Raw genomic sequence first — 19,799 nt, 5'->3', positions numbered from 1 at the left:
TAGCTACACCCTGCACTGTACTTTTCCAGGACTTATACTTGGATCCAACTCTTTTTCAAAAAAAAAAAAATTTTTTTTTTTTTAAAAGAGAGAGAGAGAAAGAATTTTAATATTTATTTATTTATTTTTTTAGTTTTCAGTGGATACAACATCTTTGTTTGTATGTGGTGCTGAGGATCGAACCCGGGCCGCACGCATGCCAGGCGAGCGCGATACCGCTTGAGCCACATCCCCAGCCATTCTTTTTCAAATGTTTATTTTATTTTCTCTCTTTTTTGTTTGTGGTACTTGGGATCTAAGCACGGGCCACTTGACCACTGAGCTACATCTCTAGCACTTTTTAATTTTTTTTTTTTTTTTTTTTAATTTTTAGTATCTGTAAGTGGCCAAGGCTGTTCTTGAACCTGCTCTCCTCTTACCTCAACCTCCCAAGTCCCTGGGATTACAGGCATGCACCCAGATTTTTTTTCTTTTCTTTTTTTTCCTTCATGGTACTGCAGGTTAAATCCAGGGGTGCTCTACAACTAAGTTATATCCCCAACCCTTTTAGGTTGTTTGTTTGAGACAGGGTCTCATCAAGTTTCTCAGGCTGGCCTCAAACTTGAGCACCTCCTGCTTCATTCAACCTCTCAAGTCACTGGAGTTATAGACACGTATATAGTTATAGACACCCAGCTTTTTTTTTTTTTTTTCTTCTTCTTCTGTTTTAAAAGATGATGTCTCACTTTGTTGTCCCAAACTCCTGGATTCTGTCTTCCTCTTCCAGCTCTTGAGTATTGGGAACTGCAGGTATGCACAGCTATGCCCTGCTTTCATCTAGCTTTTACTCCTATGAATGCCCCTATCTTAGGTTGAACAGTATATCTTTTTCCTGCAATTGAATGTTCACCTAAGAGATGGCTCAAGAATCACCTCAGATTGTCTAAAACTGAATCTGAAGTTCCCCATCCCCCAAAATTGTTTTTCCTTATTTTTCTTAATGATGCTCCCATGCATCACCTACCTTGTCACAAGAGCTCAGTATTTTCTCACTCTTTCCTCTTCCTTGCTCTCTGGACCCAGGCCATGCTGATTCTTAGTGGTGTGATCTGCAGTAGGATTTTTCAAGTTCATTGCTTCTGCTCAGTTCTCTTGCTGTCACCCTCAAACTGTCACTCAAACACCCAATGCTGAGTAGACTGCAGAAACTCCTGACTACCTTATCCTTTGCGCTCTGTGAAATACTTTTCACCCAGGATTGGCAGAGGACATATTCTGTACAGGGAGAGTTTGTGGTTAAACCTGGTTTCCATTTTCCAGTTTTCCTGGGCCTATCCATTTATGTAAATCTTCAGACCTGTCTTTGCAAAGCCTCTGCTTGCAACCTAGCACTTTCCTCTGTGTGCTGAACATATATGTTACCAGAGTTACCAGTTCTGTTGTTTTGCTGCTCTTGCTTCCATTCAAACTGGAGGCCTTTGAGAATAACTGTGTTACCCATCGTGCTACTTTAATGCTTTAAGCACAATAAGCCCTTAGTGAATATTTGCAGATTGTTTTCAAAAATCTCTTTCAGTGTTGGTATCTAATATGCTGGATCTTGGCATAAGAAAAGTGTAGGTTTCTAATGTACTTTCCATGCAGTCCATGAGAACTTATAGGATACTTTAGTTTTGCTGGTGTTCACATTCTAACCATCTATAAGGGTGATGGGCTATATGGAAATTTTCTCCTTGAATTTGTCTTCTCTTTCAAGCGTGTTTAGCTAAGAAAGTTGTAGAAAAATAGTTCATATAATTTTCTCATTTTACAGTAATAGTTACTGAAAATTTTATAGTTGATATGCTTAAAGAACAATGTTACTTTGTATTGCTACTCATAAAATGTGTGCTTACTATTGTTTTTTAGAAGATAGCTATGCATATATTTGTGTGTAGAGACAGTTTGTGTGTGCTTGTGGTCCATCTTTTTTTGTGGTGCTGGGGATTGAACCCAGGACCTCACGCATACGAGGCAGGCACTCTACCAGCTGAGCTATATCCCCAGCCCTTGTGGTCCATTTATTGCTTCCTGAATTTTTTCTTCTCACAGCAAAGTTCCCTGATTATAAATCCACGTGGTCCCCAGATCCCATAGGACACAACCCCACTCATCTCTCCAACAAGATGTGGAAAAACCACATTTCCTCCAGGAACACTACACCGCTGCCCCGCCCACCTCCCGGCCTGACCAACCCCAAACCGGCATCTCCCTGGAGCAGCACAGCACCCCGATCAGTCAGGGGGTGGGGAACACAGGACTCTCGGCTTGCCTCAGGTAAGAAGGACCTGCTTGTAAGAGCAGCTGTGTCATCATAAGGGAGGATGTGAAAGGGCTGCAGGCGTGTGTGCTTGGGGTGGAGGACTGTGGAAGAGAGTGTGGAGGTTGGGCCCTTGGGCTGGGTGAAGTTGCTCCTCCTTATTATTTTCCTCATCCTTTTTCTGGTTGCCTACAGCCTCTACCTGGAGTGATGGTGGCTCAGTTCGCCCTAGTTACTGGCTGGTTCTTCATAATCTCACTCCACAGGTAATTGTGCTTTCTTGAGGTGTTCTAGACAGGATTTAGTGTTATTAAGAGAAACTCACATGTTGGGGAGGTTAGGAGGTAGAAAACTCAACTATTTCTTGGTCTCCTCTCCCCATTCAAGGCTCATAGCCTACTTTTGAACAAGGGTTCTGGCCATGTGGTCTCACACCTGACTTCAAGGTGTTGGAAATATGTGTAATTTACAAATTAAGCAGTGGGAGTGGGGTGGTATTGTTTGATCTTTTTATTAGTCTCCAGTGCTAGAGATAGAATCAGGGCCTGGCACACACCAGTGAGCTTCCAGTGAGCCTGCCAGTGAGCTTCGTCCTCAGCCCCAGCATGCACGATCTTACATGATGATTCTCAAAGCTTTGTATGCCTCATTTTTAGAGTTGTCGTATAATTTGGTGGTTATGATGTTGGTAGGATGAAGGAAGCAGTAAGGGTTTTCCTATTTTGAAAGGAGCCTGGACAAGTTAACCAGCTGTTCACTTTTTCTGTCTTAGGAAAAATAATAAGTATGCATATATGGGGCTGGGGATGTGGCTCAAGCAGTAGCGCGCTCGCCTGGCACGCGTGCGGCCCGGGTTCGATCCTCAGCACCACATATAAACAAAGATGTTGTGTCCGCCGAAAACTAAAAAAAAAATTATTAAAAAAAAAATTTTCTCTCTCTCTCTCTCTCTCTCTTAAAAAAATTATGCATATATAAATATGTATATTAAATGAATATAGGGTGGCTGTGTTTGTATTAGAAAGACTTAAGATTTAAGTTAAAAAATCAAAGCTACCTAGTACAAATTAATCTCAGTCATAAGAGTAAATCTTGACACTGGATACGTTTACTTTTCAGCACTTAAAATTGGTTTAAAGGGTATTTGGGTATTTGTCCTGTAAAGTGTCTTGTGGATATACTGACATGCTTATGTAGTCAGTTTTCACTCATAAAACAAGCTCAGGGGGATTTCATTGGTCTTTTTCTTTAAAGATCTCTGAGAAACCGCCCATTTTCATCCAGGAGCCAGTAACACAATTTTTTAAAGCAATTTCAAATAATAACATACTTAGTTTCCAAAGAAATTAGCTGGGCGCTGTGGCACATGCCTGTAACCCCAGCAGTTCAGGAAGCTGAGACAGGAGGATCGCGAGTTCAAAGCCAGCCTCAGCAACGGTGAGGCGCTAAGCAACTCAGTGAGACCCTCTCTTTAAATAAAATACAAAAGACAGGGGGTTGGGGATGTGGCTCAGTGGTTGAGTGCCCCTGAGTTCAATCCCCCAAAAAATATATACTTATTTTTTTTAATTTTTTTTTTTTAGTTATAGATGGGCACAATATCTTTGTTTTATTATTTTCTTTTTATGTGGTGCTGACGATCGAACCCACTGCCTCACGCATGCCAGGCAAGCACTCTACCACTGAGTCCCAGTCCCAGCCCAGTATTCTTATATTTCAAAGAAATGAACTGAAATGATGGAATGATCAACTAAAATAAATCTATTTAGGCTCTTGATGCAAAATTAGACCATCACATAAGAGTGAAGAGGTTTGTTCATCTAACTAACTCGTGGATTAGGGGAATTATCCCTAATCCCTGAACACTGAGTGGATTGAGGGACTACAGCCTTCAGTCCCATCACCTTTGGGCAGCAGGGGACACAGTAGAGAAAAGGTGGTGGAAATGGTCTCACCTTGAGATGGTAAAGCAGCCATAAGACAGTGCTGGGATGGTCTGGGAAGTAGGCCAGGCATCGAGATTCTAAGTCTTCAGGTATCCAGCAGTGCTTTCTCGTTTGTCTTTCTCTTTACTTCTTTGTGAAGTTGTTTAATGGATAAACAGAAGAATCAAATATTAGTAATAATACTAAGAACCTTGCATGTTAATGTTCTTATTTGGGGACTATTTCACTTCTATTTATATTGTGGTGCTAAAGGAATGGAACTCAGGGCCTCACGCACACTAGGTGAGTACTCTAACACTGAGCTATATCTCTAGCCTTCGTTTCTGCCTTTTTAGGATCTAAGAATTAACACACCTGTGTTTACCTCTTAAAGGAAATAGACCACAGGGGCTGGGGATGTGGCTCAGAGGCAGAGTGCTTGCCTAGCATGTGTGAAAGAAAGAAAGAAAGAAAGAAAAAGAAAACAGATCACAGGTCGAGTCATATTCTTTTGTTTTGAGCTATATTTATGTATGCATTTTATTCATTTTAGTTGCAAAATGGGAAGAGTAGATTTTAGTCCAATGTGTAAATATCTTTTTTTTTTTCATGGAGGCTAACTTTATTGAGACCAATTTAGTATGCATCAGAATTCACACTTTATATTGTGTAATTCTGACAGATACACAAATTCATTTAATCACCATTATAACCAATCTGTACCATAGTTCTGTCATCCTAAACAATGTTCAGTGTGTAAATATCTTAAAGTTGCCTTTCCCATCACAAGTGTTGTTTCTCCTTAGATTGATGGGTCAACCTTGAGAACGATCTGCATGCAGCATGGTCCACTGCTGACATTCCATCTGAATCTAACCCAGGGCACTGCCCTGATTCGATACAGCACCAAACAGGAGGCGGCCAAGGCCCAAACCGCACTGCACATGTGAGTATTCCATCCTGCATCCTCTAGGCAAGCATGTAGGAGATGTACCCGTGAGTATCCTGGAACCTGCTCAATCAAACAGTGATGCATGAGACGAGGACAGGCATATAAAAACACCATTGTTGGGCACAGTGGCACACAGTAATCCCAGAGGCTCAGGAGACTGAGGCAGGAGGATTGCAAGTTAAAAGTCAGCCTCAGAAACTGAATGAAGCCCTAAGCAACTCAGCGAGTCTCTGTCTCCAAATTAAAAAAATAAAAAGGGCTGGGGATGTGGCTCAGTGGTTAAGCACCCCTGGGTTCAATCCCTGGTACCAAAAAAAATAAAACAACTTAACACCATCATGCATGCGTTTCCAAGTCTTAGATATTGAAGTGACAGGTCTTTTCTACCTACCTGAGATTATTCTGTGTATTTATAGGCTGATCATCAGAACTCCAAATGTAAATAATTTGTGAAATAGTTGAATAAATTTAAGTACCACAGAACAAAGCAGATATTTATAAAATGTGAAACGTTTTGTCATTTTTCATAAAAGAATCTAGCTGCTTTCTGTAGCCTCTTGTAAATGATGTTGAAATTTTGTGATTTGGGTGGGTGGCAGGGTTTTGCTTGAAGTAGATGGGACTGGATCAGACTCCTCCCTCCCCCAGCCCTCCCCCAGCCCTTGGTGGACAGAAAAGGGCTGACTCCCTTTGGCTGCAGATGCCATGACAAAATTCCATGCACAGAGGGAGTGGGCAGTGGGAAAGCCCAGGCAGCAAGCAGGTCCAGCCCTGGGACAGGGCAGCACTTTTGAGTGTCTGGTGCTGAGGTTGTGATCCTTACCCCACATGGGACAAAAAGAAATGACATTTTTCGTCTCTTTCCTTCTTTTAAGATTTGAATTTGTTTTTCAGAGTACTTATAAGTTTGCAGCAAAATTGAGAGGAAGATATAGAGATTTCCCATATGCTTCTACCCCTCCCTCACATATCTAGCCTCCTTTATTGTCAGCATCACTCACCAGAGTGGTCCATCTGTCACAATTGATGAACATACACTGACATTTAATCCCCCAAAGTTCATGGTTCATATTAGGATTTGATTCTGGTGGTGTCCCTTGAATGGATTTGGACAAATGTATAATGGCATGTAGCCACCATCATCTTATCATCGAGAGTAATTGCACTGCATTAAAACTCCTCTGTGCTCCATGTATTCACCCTCCCCTAACACACACAGACGCCTTTGTGATAGTCAGGTTGTCAGGAATATATAAACTCCATACGGTGTGGACACATGGTTATCAGGAGGCTTTGACTCTTTGGAGCTTTGGTCACACCTCACTGCATTGCATCAATTGAAGTGCAGGTTCTGATCTGTAGGCCCAGGGTGGTACCTGTGATTCTACATACTCAAAAGCATCCAGGTGATTGACAGCAGGGGACTGGAAGCATTCAGTCCCAGGGGTGCTGGAGCGTTTCCCTTAGACCCACAGCTCTCTTTTCCTTCCTTCTCCAGGTGTGTGTTGGGAAACACTACCATCCTGGCTGAGTTTGCCACAGATGATGAAGTTAGCCGCTTTCTAGCACAAGCTCAGCCCCCTACACCTGCAGCAACCCCAAGTGCACCAGCCACGGGGTGGCAATCGCTGGAGACCGGCCAGAACCAGTCAGACCCTGTAGGACCTGCGCTGAACCTTTTCGGTGGGTCCACTGGGCTCGGGCAATGGAGCAGCAGTGCTGGTGGCAGCAGCGGGGCTGATCTTGCTGGCGCTTCGTTGTGGGGGCCCCCAAACTATTCTTCTAGCTTGTGGGGAGTCCCAACTGTGGAAGATCCCCATAGGATGGGCAGCCCTGCTCCTTTACTACCTGGTGACCTTCTGGGAGGAGGGTCGGATTCAATCTGAACTTAGAACTTTCAACTCTGACCTCGTGACCTTTTTTGGAACAGCAGCAGCACTAACTTGACCTTTTCGTTTTTTTTTTCAACTTGCAATAAATACATTTTTAAAAGGAAAAAAGAAAACGGAGAGAGGAAAAAAAAAAAAGGTGGGTCATTGACAGACTGTCTGAGCACATAGTTGCCTCCCTTATAACTTCAGTTTTTTCGTTTGGAATATGAATCCAAAAAGAGAACATATCACTCTTGAAATACTTGAATCATGAACGCCAACCTAGAAAGACAATGTGAAGCAAGTACACATACCATTTAAATTTAAACACAAAAAAAATTAAAAAAATTAGTTTCTAGTTTTTCACTTTTTTCATGTTATATGGAAGTTGTTGCTAAGAAACATATATACTGAAAAAAAAAATAGCTTTTTAACTTTGTTTGCACTGGGTGTGTTTCCGTCCTTAGGTCTACCATGTTTGGGAGGGAGGGAAATTCAAAAGAATTGTTGGGGGAGGGGGGAGGGAAGACTTGACGGAGCCTCACTTTAAAAACAAAAACACAAAAAACCTAAAAAAAAAAAAAAAAAAAGGAAAAATTTGTGATTGGCTGGTTGATAAATACCAGTGTGTTCTGGCACATGTAACTGCCCAGGCATGCTTGTTCTGGTATGTGTGTGCACGTGTGTTCATGTGCATTCGCGTGCATCCTCCTGTCTCTGTGTGTGTGCCTGCGTCCCACCCTCCTCCTCCCACCCCACCCTCATTTCTCAAAAAGCTGCATTGCTGACAGTCTGCAGGCTGGCTGGCCGGCCACCCGCTTTTTATTTTATTTTTTAAACTATGAGAACACACAAGCACAGGGAGCTACTGCAACTGAAGCCACTCCGTCAGGCTGCATTGAGACGAAGAGTGCTTTTTCACGATGAGAGCAGGGAGCTCCCTTCCACTTGTGCATTAGCCTGAGAGTGAGATTCTCTAGCTTTCCTCTTGACCTAGCAGTAGAGCGGAGCACTGCCAAGTCCAAAAATCAGAGAGCAGGAGGTACCTCTTGGAGCAGCTGTGTGTTCAGTCTGTTTTTTAAAAGTGAATGGCCACTAGGCACACCTGAGCATCTGTTAAATTTCATGCAGGTCCTTTTTGTTAGTTTGAATGGGAACAGACTATCAGATAGTTTTTAGATTATGTGATGTCTCAAAAGCAGAAAATTTGTGTTCCCTTTTTCCTGTGTGAGCAGGTGTGAGAAATTTATCAAAAAAAAAATCAGGTAATGCTGAATTGAATATTTCTATTGGTTCTCATTTTCATTTGACGAAAACAGTAAGTTGTGAGCAGCCTCCTGGAAGCATCGCAGCTCCTCCCCCTCTGCTCCTCTCTCGCTGAGCGTTACCTGTGCCAGGCCATGGCGTGTTACAGCACCAGGCCATCACTGACAGAGACGTTTACTTAACGAATGTTCTTAAACCAGTGTGTACTTCAAGCGTTTCCCTTTGTTTCTCTGTGTTGTGTATTTCCTGTGTATGTGGTTTTGCTTAGGCAGGAATAACTTAGCAAAGACTTAAGTATTGCACCTTTTTTTTTGGTTTTGACCTCTTTTTTTCTTTTTCTCTTTGTAATGTTGCTTTTTTAATTTCTGTATTTAAAGACTTTTTCTTTTTTTTTTTAAGCATCAATGTAGTAGTACTCTGGGCCGAACAGGGGGCAACGTTTAATCCACAGTTACCACCAACATGTATGTGCTATGTTGAAATCAAAGTATATCAAACTGCTTGTTGTGAAGAGTGACAGCAGACCTGAGGGTACCCCTTTATACAAAACAGGTGGGAGTTGTGGGGAGGGGGACACGTGCTGGTGACAAACTAGCACTTGTGTGGACGCCCCAGTCTGCATCGTACTGTTCAACATAAAGTGCCGACATTCTGTACCAGCAGATACCTGCCCATTCCAGCCCTTGGTGGGAGCAGACCTCTACTGTCCTCTGTAACTTGCTGCTTTCAAGGGAGTCTTTCTTTCTTTCTTTAGCATCTTCAGTGAAGGACACAACAATGCCTGATGCATTTGACTTTCGGTCACGTCTGTGTAGGTGGGTGGATGGGTGTGTACAGGAAAAGGCAAAAAAGTTATTTGCATGTAAGTGGTTTTTGTGAGACAAAGAATGGGAAATTCTGTAGTCCTGTTGGCATACTCTGTTGATGACAAACCTAGCCTCAAAAGAGATTGACAGGCATAAGTCAAGTGAGCGCTTGCATGAGCCAGTCCGCAGGAAGCCCTTTGCGGGTGGGTGTTCGCACTTGAGTTTGCAGCCCTGGTTTGATCCCACGAATGCCTTGTCCAAACTGACTGTGCCCTCCTCCTGCTCTCCGGTTTCCATCACCACCGTGCCCCTCTCGCCTCTGCCCCGACCATGCGTCTCCTTCCAGCCCCACTGACTGCTCTCCATGTTGGAGCAGAGCCCTGTCACGTGTGGTGACCTCCAGGTGAAGCACAGCTTGTGTTCATACATCTACAAACAGAAGGCTAAATCTTAGTGTCCCTGGGCCAGGAGCTTGTCCCGAGGCTCCTGAGAGCCAGTGGGGACTATCCACTGCCTCTCTTGGTTCATGGCTGTGTCCTGCCCTGCCCTCTTCTCCTCCTGCCTGTTGGGTCCTTGACCTGCACTATGGCTTAGTTGAGTTCCTTACGATACTACGGTGAAAGCCGGGTGCTAGAGCCCCTCTTGTTTACAAGACATAAATGAGGGATTTGAAATATGTAAAAATAAACATGAGAAGCTAAAATGTTCTTCCATCATAAGCTTAAAGGGAAAAAACTAAAAACTTAAAAAAAAAAAAAAAAGACCAAAAAGTGCGTATATATATACATATATATACATATAAATATATATTTTAGATGAAGACTAACTCTGGGAGCATTTAACAGTGTTTTTTGTTTTTGTTTTTAACATTTATTTTCCTGCTTTAAAATTTGCAAGCATTCTCAGGAATTCTAGGGTAGGAAGCCAGTTTTTTGAAGATGGTTTATTTAACCGTATCTTATCCTAGATAGATGGCTGTTTCTTTCCTGTTAATAAACTTTTACAAGTTCCTGAAACTTCAAAAAGTTTAAACAATTTTTACTTAAAAAATTGTAAAAAGAAAAGTCTCCAAACATTATTGTCATACTGGGGATCATACATTTTAAAACATATAGAAAGAAATATTTTTTAAAAATTACCAATTTAGCAGCAACAGGTAAATTCATTATCTTAAAAAATATGGGAGAAGGATTAAGAGCACCTTCACGGACTATTTGAAATTGCGTGTAATGTAATAGGGAGTGTTTGCAGAGTGGGGATGCCGTCACCTCATTCCTTTCCCTGTAAGGCTGAACTGGAACCTCCCCGAGCCATTTTAATTTTTTCAATGGAACCCTTCTCCCTGTCCCTTCAACCCCAGCAACAAAAGAAAGAAACAACAGCTTTAAAAATAAAATAAGAGTAATTCTAATCTGTAAAATAGTACGGTTGGATTGCTGAGAATCTATGTAAAGAGTTAGGAAATATAGGTTAATAATTTTTGGAACAAATTTTAAACATAGGCATTACTAGAGGAAATTATATATGGACTGTTCTATTAATGAAGAATGTCTGTCTCACCTCTGTTTGTCATGGGAAGAGGAGGAGAAAATGTAGAAGAATCTAATAAGGAACAAGTGATTTTACTTTCTTAGCTCCCAGCTACTGTTGTACTTGTTTTAATTGCTGTTTTGACGATCTGCTGCTTAATTATCTCCCTCCCTCCTCAGAGATCTGGAGTGTTTCCTTTCAGTTTTGGATGTTGAGTTCTTCTTTCATATCCTTTCTGGGGCCAGGGGTCAGCATTCCCAAGCATGACCACAGCTTCTTTCAAACGTTAAGCTTCGCGGTGGGAAGGAGACTCTGGCTCCACAGGGAAGGGAGTGGGTGGGTCGCTGCCTGCAGTGTCTCCAAAGCCGCTTTAGTGCCTTCGCTCACACACCCAGACATCCCAGGCAGGGGACACGAATGTGCCCATGGTCCAGTCCCTCCACAGCCCGTAGGATGCTTGCCCAGGAAGGTGATTAGAGTGGTCCTAAACAGGACCCAAAGGCAGTGGGCTAAATTCAACAGATGAACAGAAATCAAGGAAGCTAAATAGGCTTTTATGTTGTGATATGTGGAATGCCAAGTTCCTTCCTCGTGTGTGTGCCCTCCCTTGCCCAGCGTAGACTTCTCCAGGTGTGTAATGGTTACTGCTCCTGCGATGGGGAAGGTCTCTGTACTGGGCCAGTGGAAGGAGGTTCCTGTTTTTCTGCTTCTGTCTTCTGCCTACCCGCCCTTTGTCACCTTGCTGAAAGCTTTGCTTTATTGGTTGGCAGTGACCTAAGAACAGGTTATGGTGAGGGTATCATTAAAGAGGAAAGCTCTTTTCTTTTCATGGTATTTTTTGGCAAGAGCCATGTCTACCAAGAAGTTAGGTGGCTTTGGTGTACTTAGAAAATTCAGTGGGTGTGTCCTCTTTTCCAGCACATTCTGGCATATATACCGAGGCCACCCTCATTTCATAGATTTTACTTTGTACACATTTTGGACATGTAAGCATGAGTTTTCCATTTTGTAGTAGGGTTTTTTGTTGTTTTTTGTTTTGTTTTTTAAACATTTGGTTGCTAGAGTGGCTGGAAGTGTGTATATCTCTTAAACATCACAAACTTGGTTTCTGTCTACCATATGAGTAGCCAAAAGAAAAACAAAGTGTGAAATAGGGAAAGGGTTGTCTTCCATCAGACGGGGGCCTCTGCTGCCAGTGAGAATCCAGTGCCATGACCCCACTTCAGGTGTTGAAAATCTCAGTTCTCTGCAACCCTGGGAAGAAATTATAACACCTCCGTCTCCTTCATCCCTGTCCCTACAAGCGTTCCGTTCACAACGCTCACGAGAGAGGACTTAGCAGTGCTTCAAGTGAAGATTCCAAACCATGGGTTCAGTCCCTAGCACCACACAGAAAGAAATATTCCAAACCACATTCTTTCATCAGCATTGTCCTTGTCCCCTTCCTTCCCTTTTCCACATCAGCCACTTATTGCCCAGGTAGTTTCACTTTAGCAGCTGATGTTCAGTTACTATGGCTGCAGTTCTAAGAATTTCCCCAACTCTTCTGACACGCATGTAGCCTAAGTAAATGGTTCTTCCACACTCCTGTGGTTTGAATGTGCTATATAAGGTGTGCAAGGGAAGGAGAAAGACACAAGAAATTCCTGCCTAAGAATTTGGAAGCACCTTTATTAACATGTCTATAAGAAACTAAAAGTTCACAGACTTTTAAGAGCAAATATTCCTTTCACTTTCACCCTTTTCATGGAGGGGGTGTGGTTTTGTGGGTTAGCAGCCAGATTCCATTTGAATCTCAGATGCTGGGTCCTTTTTCATCTTATTTTTCGTATAGTGTCATCTTGACTCTAGTATCTGTGTGCTGAGCAAAATGCTCAGTCTAGCAAAGCCTGTTTCCTTCCAAGTGTAAACGGGGTGTTTTCAATAGACTTGGCTTAGTAGCCGTTTCTAAGGTTAGGGCACAACTGAGTCCTGTATAGCAAAGGTCTCATTCTAGCTGGGCGTGGTGGCACACCTGTTATTCCAGCAACTCGGGAGGCTGAGGCAGGAGGATTGCAAGTTCTAGGCCATTCTTAGCAACTTAACGAAACCCTGTCTCAAAATTTTAAAAAGGACTGGAGAGTAGCTTAGTGGAAGAGGGGCCCCTGGGTTTAATCCCCAGTTCCTTCCCCCACCACAAAAAAAAGTTCCATTTTTCTCCATCCACATAGTTTAAATTCAGCATATAAAGCTTTGTTGTTTAAGGGTTTGAGTTTTTAGTTTTATTTTGTTTTTTGTTAAGATCTTCAGCTAAGAGTAGTCTTTTGTTTTTTGTTTTTGTTTTTCCGGTGCTGGGGATTGAACCCAGAGCTTTGTGCATGTGAGGCAGGCACTCGACCCCCTGAGCTATAGCCCCAGCCCCCAGGAGTAGATATTTTTAGCTGGTCAAAAAACAAATCAATCTTTTTTCTCCAGTGTTTTTGCCAAGTTTTGTCATATTTCATGTCTGTGCATTAACTATACTACTTAGAAAGAAGTCTAATTCTGCGATGATGATTTTCCTCCTGCAAGAGTAAAACTAAGGCCACTGATGGTGCAGATAAGAATTTTGTATTGTCTGTCTTTAGACCTCATTCACAAAAATAGGGTGCCCTGTAGCCCTGCTGCACACCAGGCTGTGCCCCCTTTCTGTCTTGATCTATAAGAATATCAACAATCTCGAATATTATTTCCACGTCCAGAGTTGTGCACACAATATGATATGATCTGTAGGCTTATGGCCAGTGCCAAAGGCATGTGAAGGTCCCCATTTGTCCAGTGATAGTGTTTTCTTCTTTTAATTTTGACACGGGCTATGGTGGTATCACATTCTTTAGATTTGAAATATTTGTTGACTTCAAAAACCTATGGATATAGTAATAGCTTAATAAAAACTGAGCATCAATCCTCCCTAAACTGCCCACATACCTCCCCACCTCCTACCCCACTCTGCCAAAGGAGGCCATGAACATCTACAGGGCGAAGAAGCAGGAATGCTGGGCAGGGAGTGGAGAGTAGCTTCCCCACTAGCCAAGCATCCACATGTGATCACTTGGACTAGGTCCTGAGAGATTATGAAGTATTTCTAATGTTTGAGTTGTTTTTGTTTTAAACTGTCAATCTCATGCTGTCACCCAGAAAACCACCCCTTACCCTCCAAAAAAGTAGCAAACTGACAGAAACTGCCAGTGTTTGCTTCACAGAATTTAAATAGTTCCCTTTTCGGTCAGCCGCACACCTGGATTTGCTTTTAACAAGACACTGCATGCCAGGAACTCCCTCTCCAGAGGGTCTCTGCAAGGCTCAGTCATTGATTCTTCATTGTGGCAAACACTTGTCCTTTCATGGGAGGACAGAGGTCAAATAAATGCAACAGACAAGAAGTTTTCTGTGAAAACAGTGTTTCCCTGAAGCAGTGTGTGCCTCCTGAGTCATTGCTTTGGAAATAAATTCCCTATTACGATTGGTCCAATCCAGCCAGCATTGTTATGTTGTGACAGATTTTTCAAAAAGAGTAATTCTTTTGTCCTGCTTTCCTTTCCCTTCATACTGACTTCCTAGACCTCCTGGTGAACTAGGCATTCCTCCTTGGGCACTGGAAGGTATACCCCACTCTGGGGGTGGGGATGGGTGGTAAAGAACTGGAGGCTGTGAGGAAGAGCGGACTCACGGAGGAAGGCAGTAGATTGCCAAATGTGAAAAGAGGATTTATGCAAAACAAAGCAAAAACCTCAAGAGCCCTTCAAGAAGTCACATGCCTTGTAAAGGTAGTGTGGTTTTTTGTTGTTTGTTTTTCTACAAGTGATGCATTTTAGCCTGACACTTGCCAGAAATTTCGGGTTAAGTTAGCATAAATGTGTTTAAAACACCACCTCCTCCATTCCCTTTTAATTTTGTCCCAGAAATCACTCAAGTGAAGTACCTCTGAATGTGCCTTGGTGAGTTCAGAGACCGTCTCTCTGAGGTAGAGGCCACCCATTGTGGTGAACACAGAAAGACGGTCATCGGTCAGCCCGGTCTTTGGGGCAGCAGAGTTCTCTGGAAGCCCTGGGGCAGCTGTTGAGCTTTCGTTAGCATCAGTGTTGCACATGTAGTTGTGTCGAAGAGATTCTGGGGCGCTGGAGAGGAGGGGATGAAGTGCAATTGCACAAGTGACAGAGGCCCGGGTTAGTCCGAGAGTGCAAGTTTGGTTTTGGTATCTGAGTTCCCTAGTTTTCTCTGTGTGTGTGTGTGTGTGTGTGTGTGTGTGTGTATACACACGCATGCATGCTTGTGACTGTTTAATTTCTTGTGTTTCCGTAACCATGGAGAATTGGAGTAAGGTGATATTTGTGACGCATTCATTCATGCATGTAAAGAAAGCATTTTCTGGCTGGCTCCTGCGTGTGCAGCTCAGGCTTTACGTTTACCCTTATTTACCCTTTCATTCTGTGTCCTGAGAAAGTCATTGTTTTTCCCAATGGAAGTCCCATCATCTTGCCATTTATGCACACAGGGTATTGCACACAAGGAAAAAGGTTTTGAAAGAGTTAAGATTGAAGTTTGTGAGAAAGAAAAGGAAAATTTGAAGTCATGTTTTATTTCTTCAGCAATTATTATAGTTAAACATAGAAATCTGCAGTGTCTCTTTATTTGTTCTGATGTTTTCAACAATTCCACCTCTTCTCCCCACTCCTATCTTCTAAAGAAATACCAAGTGGATGCTAAGGGCCATTTCCACAGTTCCTCACAGCTCCCCCACAGAGGAAAGCAGTCACTAGATTCCTTCAGGAAGACAAAGGGAGGAGGGGAGCCTGGCTTTCTTGCTTCACTCTCATTCCTCTCTGATGGCCTTGAAATGTATTATTATGCAAATGTGAATTTTGATACTGAACTTAAGAAGAGGTTGTTGGATTTTTTTTTTCTTTTTTCAAAAAAAAAAAGGTCCATATGTGGTCATCATTGCTTCTTTATTTTGTAACGTGAATTGTAACTATGCATTCTGCAAAAGGGGGGAGGAGGGCAGCGGGGAAGAGGGTTGCTTTGAGTCCTTGTTCTCCAGTTTCTGTGTCCATGGTATCCCCACATCATGGAGGGAGGGGGAGTGAGAGAAGATGCGCCAAGGTTGCCACTGTGGGATCGAAAGAGACCTGAGGCCTCTTGCCATGGTTGGCAGGTCAGATGACCAGGCACATTCAGGGGGCCTGTAGCTCCTAACCACCAGTATGGTACAGGATCCCTGATCCTAGCCGTGCAGTGTTAATCCAGGGAAACTGGGACCCCAAAGGCTCCAGTGTTCTCTGGACAAAGAAGTCTCATCCTTTCCTGAATCCAGAACCCTTCAGCTCAGGAAACCATGCCTCCCTTGTGCTGATCTCGAAGTAAATCTTTATGTCAATTCAAAAATGCTTCCTCTTCTCCTTTTTAATTTCTCTCTCCTTTTTAAATCATTGTTAAGTGAACTTATTCTTAATTATGAGGGAACTGCCCTCCTCTGTGAGGAAGAGGCCTGTTGCCTGCTGTTGCTTGGCAGGCAAGAAAAGATTCTCTTCCCCAACCGCTGTCCTACAGTCAGATGGAATCTCTCTGCTTCCCCCTGCATTTATGATGCTGTTCCTATGGTGAGCAGTGAGTGAGTGACATGGGAAGGCCTGCGTAGTCCTCCTCTTAGTTCTAACAGAATTCCTTTGATCTTGCCTGTGATACATCATGGCACCTGCACTGCTCTGGCCTAGGCATTATTTGCAGCACACAGTATCATAAGCAAGAGATCGTTCGGCCTGTATTCAGTGTTTTCCATGCAGCAACTTTTGTTGTTGATGTTCACAGTACTGTAACGAGTAGCAGACTTGATCACAGTCTCCTCGTGCTGGTGCAGGACTGCATAGGCATGACCTTATCAGGGTTTCGCTCTGCTAGATTGCCTTTAAACAAAAAACAGATCCCGACGTTTCAACTGTCCACACAAAACTATACCTCGAGGTACAGTGCCCCTGCAATGGAAACCCTTAACTCCTGTCTCCTTTCTGACATTGGTGAGTTATTCTTTATAAAATATAAATGTGTAAATAGCAGGATAACCTTAAAAACATTCTTTGCTGTGAAAGTAACCCTAAAATATGATATTTTCCATACTAAGCCATCAAAAGTCTCAGATCTGAATCCTTTCATGTTTAAGAAGCAAAGACAGAGCAGGTCAGTAGAATGAATCTGTTTCCAGGTGGAGCTGTGTCTGTCGCTCTGCCTCACAGTGACCACAGACCAGTGTCCAACCCTGTCTTCTTAACTAGCTGCCATCTGTTCCAGTATCCCAGCACTGGGGTGGGGGTTATGTGGATTTCTCTGGAAGATCTGTCCTGTCCTGGGACTCCAGAGGGTTTCTAGGCAAGACTTTGGGTGCACACACACACCTTGGATATCACTCTGTAGTTCACAAGGGGATTTAATCCCAGGCATTTCAGTCATAGTCTTGTCAGATTGTGATGCTTTTGAAATGTATGGATTTCTTAGAAGGAAACTCATCTAAGGAGACAATGCTAACAACCTTGAAGGCCGTGCGCATCTTCAGATCTTCCTCCTTCCATCAGAGTTGAGGGAAATACCTTTTAACACCAAGCTCATAGGACTCTTGTCAGTTACTAGCTTCCTGGATTTGGGTCCCCATGAGACAGGGTTGGATTGGATCCTGTTGAATGGCTTCTTTACCCCCACCCCAGCTCTTAGTAAACTGTTGAGAAACCCTTTCTAGTGTGCTCTCCCTGGACTTGCTTAGTGACGACTCCTCTGAGGAAGAAGCTGGATGATAAGTACATGTTCATTCTCCACCCACCTTCTGATTCGGGTTCTGTCAACTTGGAATTCTCCTTCTGTTGTTACCTGGAGGCCCTTACCTAGCAGTCTCCTTCTTCTGATCCTTATGGGTTCTACCTGCCTTTCTGCCCTTCTCTGATGCTCCCAAAGGGCTTTGCTGATCTCCACACCTCTTTCCTGGGACACCTCCCCACTACCACCCTTTGCACACACCAGTGACCAAAGTGTACACAGTGATCTCAGAAGACAACAAAATGGTGCACGCTCCTGAATGTGCTCCCAGAGACACGTGCACAAGACTCTGCACCCTTGGCCTTAATCTCAGCACGACTTAAGGTGCAGGAACATTTTTAACAAGTTTAAAAAAAAAACTGGGAGGGAAATAAAGCAGATATAACAGCTAACCACGCCCACTCCTGACTCCCCACAATTTGCTGACAACTTCACATTCTGAATCTGCCCCATCCCATCCCTGTTTTGCGTAACCAAAAACAGACAACAAAAGCAATCTGAGGAGAGGTTTCTTGACTATTTTTATCTTTCTCCCTTTCGATGGAGATATAAATGCTGCTTGGGTTCCATAATCCTAGGGGGCTATGTTTACATAGTGAAATACATCCTACCAAATCAGGAAACAGTGAATAGTGGAAGTCACTTCAGTGAGGAGTCACTGAGGGTGAACCTGAGACACCAGAGGATCTGGGGGTGTGGCTGAGGAGGAGAGGCAGAGAGGTATCACCAAATCTCCTTGTGACATGGGCTCCCTCCTTCCCTCCTCCACAGCTCTCCTTGCCCCCTTTAAACAGAAGGTGCAGAGAAGGCATCAAAAGGAGGCTGGATTTTTTAAGAGGCAGCTTTCCAACTTTGCACACAAACAGGTAACAGAAGGTACAGCAAAAAAAAACCTCTCATCTGAAACACTCAGCAGAAACAAAACCTGTCAAAAGGACTAAATAGCTGCACATATTGATGCTCTCTGCAAGTTACCTATAAGTGTTTTGTTTTTCTTATACTTGAAATAGCTTTTACAATATTATTTTGGTGGCTTTCTTTTCTCTCTTCAGATGGGCAATAGAGAAAGAGGATGATGGGATTTAAGGACACTTGGGGGAGAAAAGGGAGGACATGGCATTGTCTTTTTTATTAAATAGAGGTTTAATCAAACTCCCATATGTTGACATTGCTCCTCGTGTTACTGGTTTTACATGGACACAGAAACTAGGCACTTTAGAGGTGCACTTGCACAGCAGGCTGGGCCCCCCTTTTCTATATTTTATTTTACTTTTTTAGTATAGTGGTACTTAAAATCACTGGTTCACTTAAAAACAATAAAATGTTAAACTCTACTAATGTACAAATAAGCTGAAAAGTTGCATTTTATGTGTATTTTTTGCCATAGCAGGTACTGTATTTCTCATGCTGGATTTCAAAAAAAAAAAATATATATATATATATATATGTGTGTGTGTGTATATATATATATATCAAAAACAAAAAAAAACTGAAGGGTGGTGTTTTATTGGATTGTGACAGGTTGAGTAATAAGGAATTTAAGTCGTCGTCATTTCATTAAAACTGAGAGATGATGTAATGCATATATGAGAGTTTTCTGAAGGGTTTTTTTGGGCTTTTAAACAGCTTATTTTTGTTTTTGTTTAGTTTTTTATTTTATTTTATTTTGGAAAGATATGATTGTATTATGTGCAACTCAGTTGCTTACATTATAACTACAAAATATTTTTGGGTTCCTGGAAAAAAAAAAAAAGAAAAAAGACTAATAAATGTGTTTGGCTGCTAAGCATTTACTATTGTGGTTTCCTGTTTTATTCTGCCAGTTTAATTTCCTCCTTTGTTGAAAGTTTTATCATTTTTCCCCCTCCTCCTCTTGTCTCTCCCTGCTCCATATATAAAAGCTTTAAATTTGGGCCTCAAATTTGTCCATTTTGTCTTGCTGTGTGGTATTGTTGGGTTGATGTCGGACTGGTGGGTCCATTTGTGCTGCTTGCTGCCTGCCCTGGTGCTGTGACCTGCCACAGTGCAGGGTTCAGATTCTGTAAAAGAAATTCAGGTTCTCCTGCCTTTGACTGTTGTCTGTTGAATTCCAATTTGCATTTGGTGGGAGAACACTAAAGTGAAGGAGAGAAGATTCCGCCTCCTTCTGCAGCTGTGCCCAGGGACTAACCAGCCAAGTGGCTTTGTCCAGAAAATGCCATGCTGAGCCCCCCTCCGCCCTGTGCTGGGTGCTGCAGAACTGCTGAAGAGCACCACCTCAGCTGTTGGGCCAGGTTTTCCTGTCTCCATGTCTCTTGTTTGTTGCCTCTAGAATAGAAAAAGGAATGCATAAGAATTGATCCCCCCCCCCCC

At 42.8% G+C, this 19,799-nt stretch overlaps 1 protein-coding gene across 1 annotated transcript in view; it reads left to right on the top strand.

Annotated features, from left to right (window-relative positions):
* Positions 1-19,236, top strand: part of Tnrc6b (trinucleotide repeat containing adaptor 6B) — a 189,883-nt gene extending 170,647 nt beyond the window's left edge. The window contains exons 22-25 of the mRNA XM_048803107.1: positions 2,071-2,295; positions 2,474-2,544; positions 5,010-5,149; positions 6,654-19,236. Coding sequence (XP_048659064.1) covers positions 2,071-2,295; positions 2,474-2,544; positions 5,010-5,149; positions 6,654-7,041 — 824 coding nt within the window. The 3' untranslated portion in view covers positions 7,042-19,236. The remainder of the gene's footprint in view (positions 1-2,070; positions 2,296-2,473; positions 2,545-5,009; positions 5,150-6,653) is intronic.
* The last annotated feature ends 563 nt before the right edge of the window (positions 19,237-19,799 follow it).

This window comes from Marmota marmota, unplaced genomic scaffold (genome assembly GCF_001458135.2).
Source record: "Marmota marmota marmota unplaced genomic scaffold, marMar, whole genome shotgun sequence".
Classification (NCBI taxonomy): Eukaryota; Metazoa; Chordata; class Mammalia; order Rodentia; family Sciuridae; genus Marmota; species Marmota marmota.
This window is presented reverse-complemented; position numbering and strand designations above follow the sequence as displayed.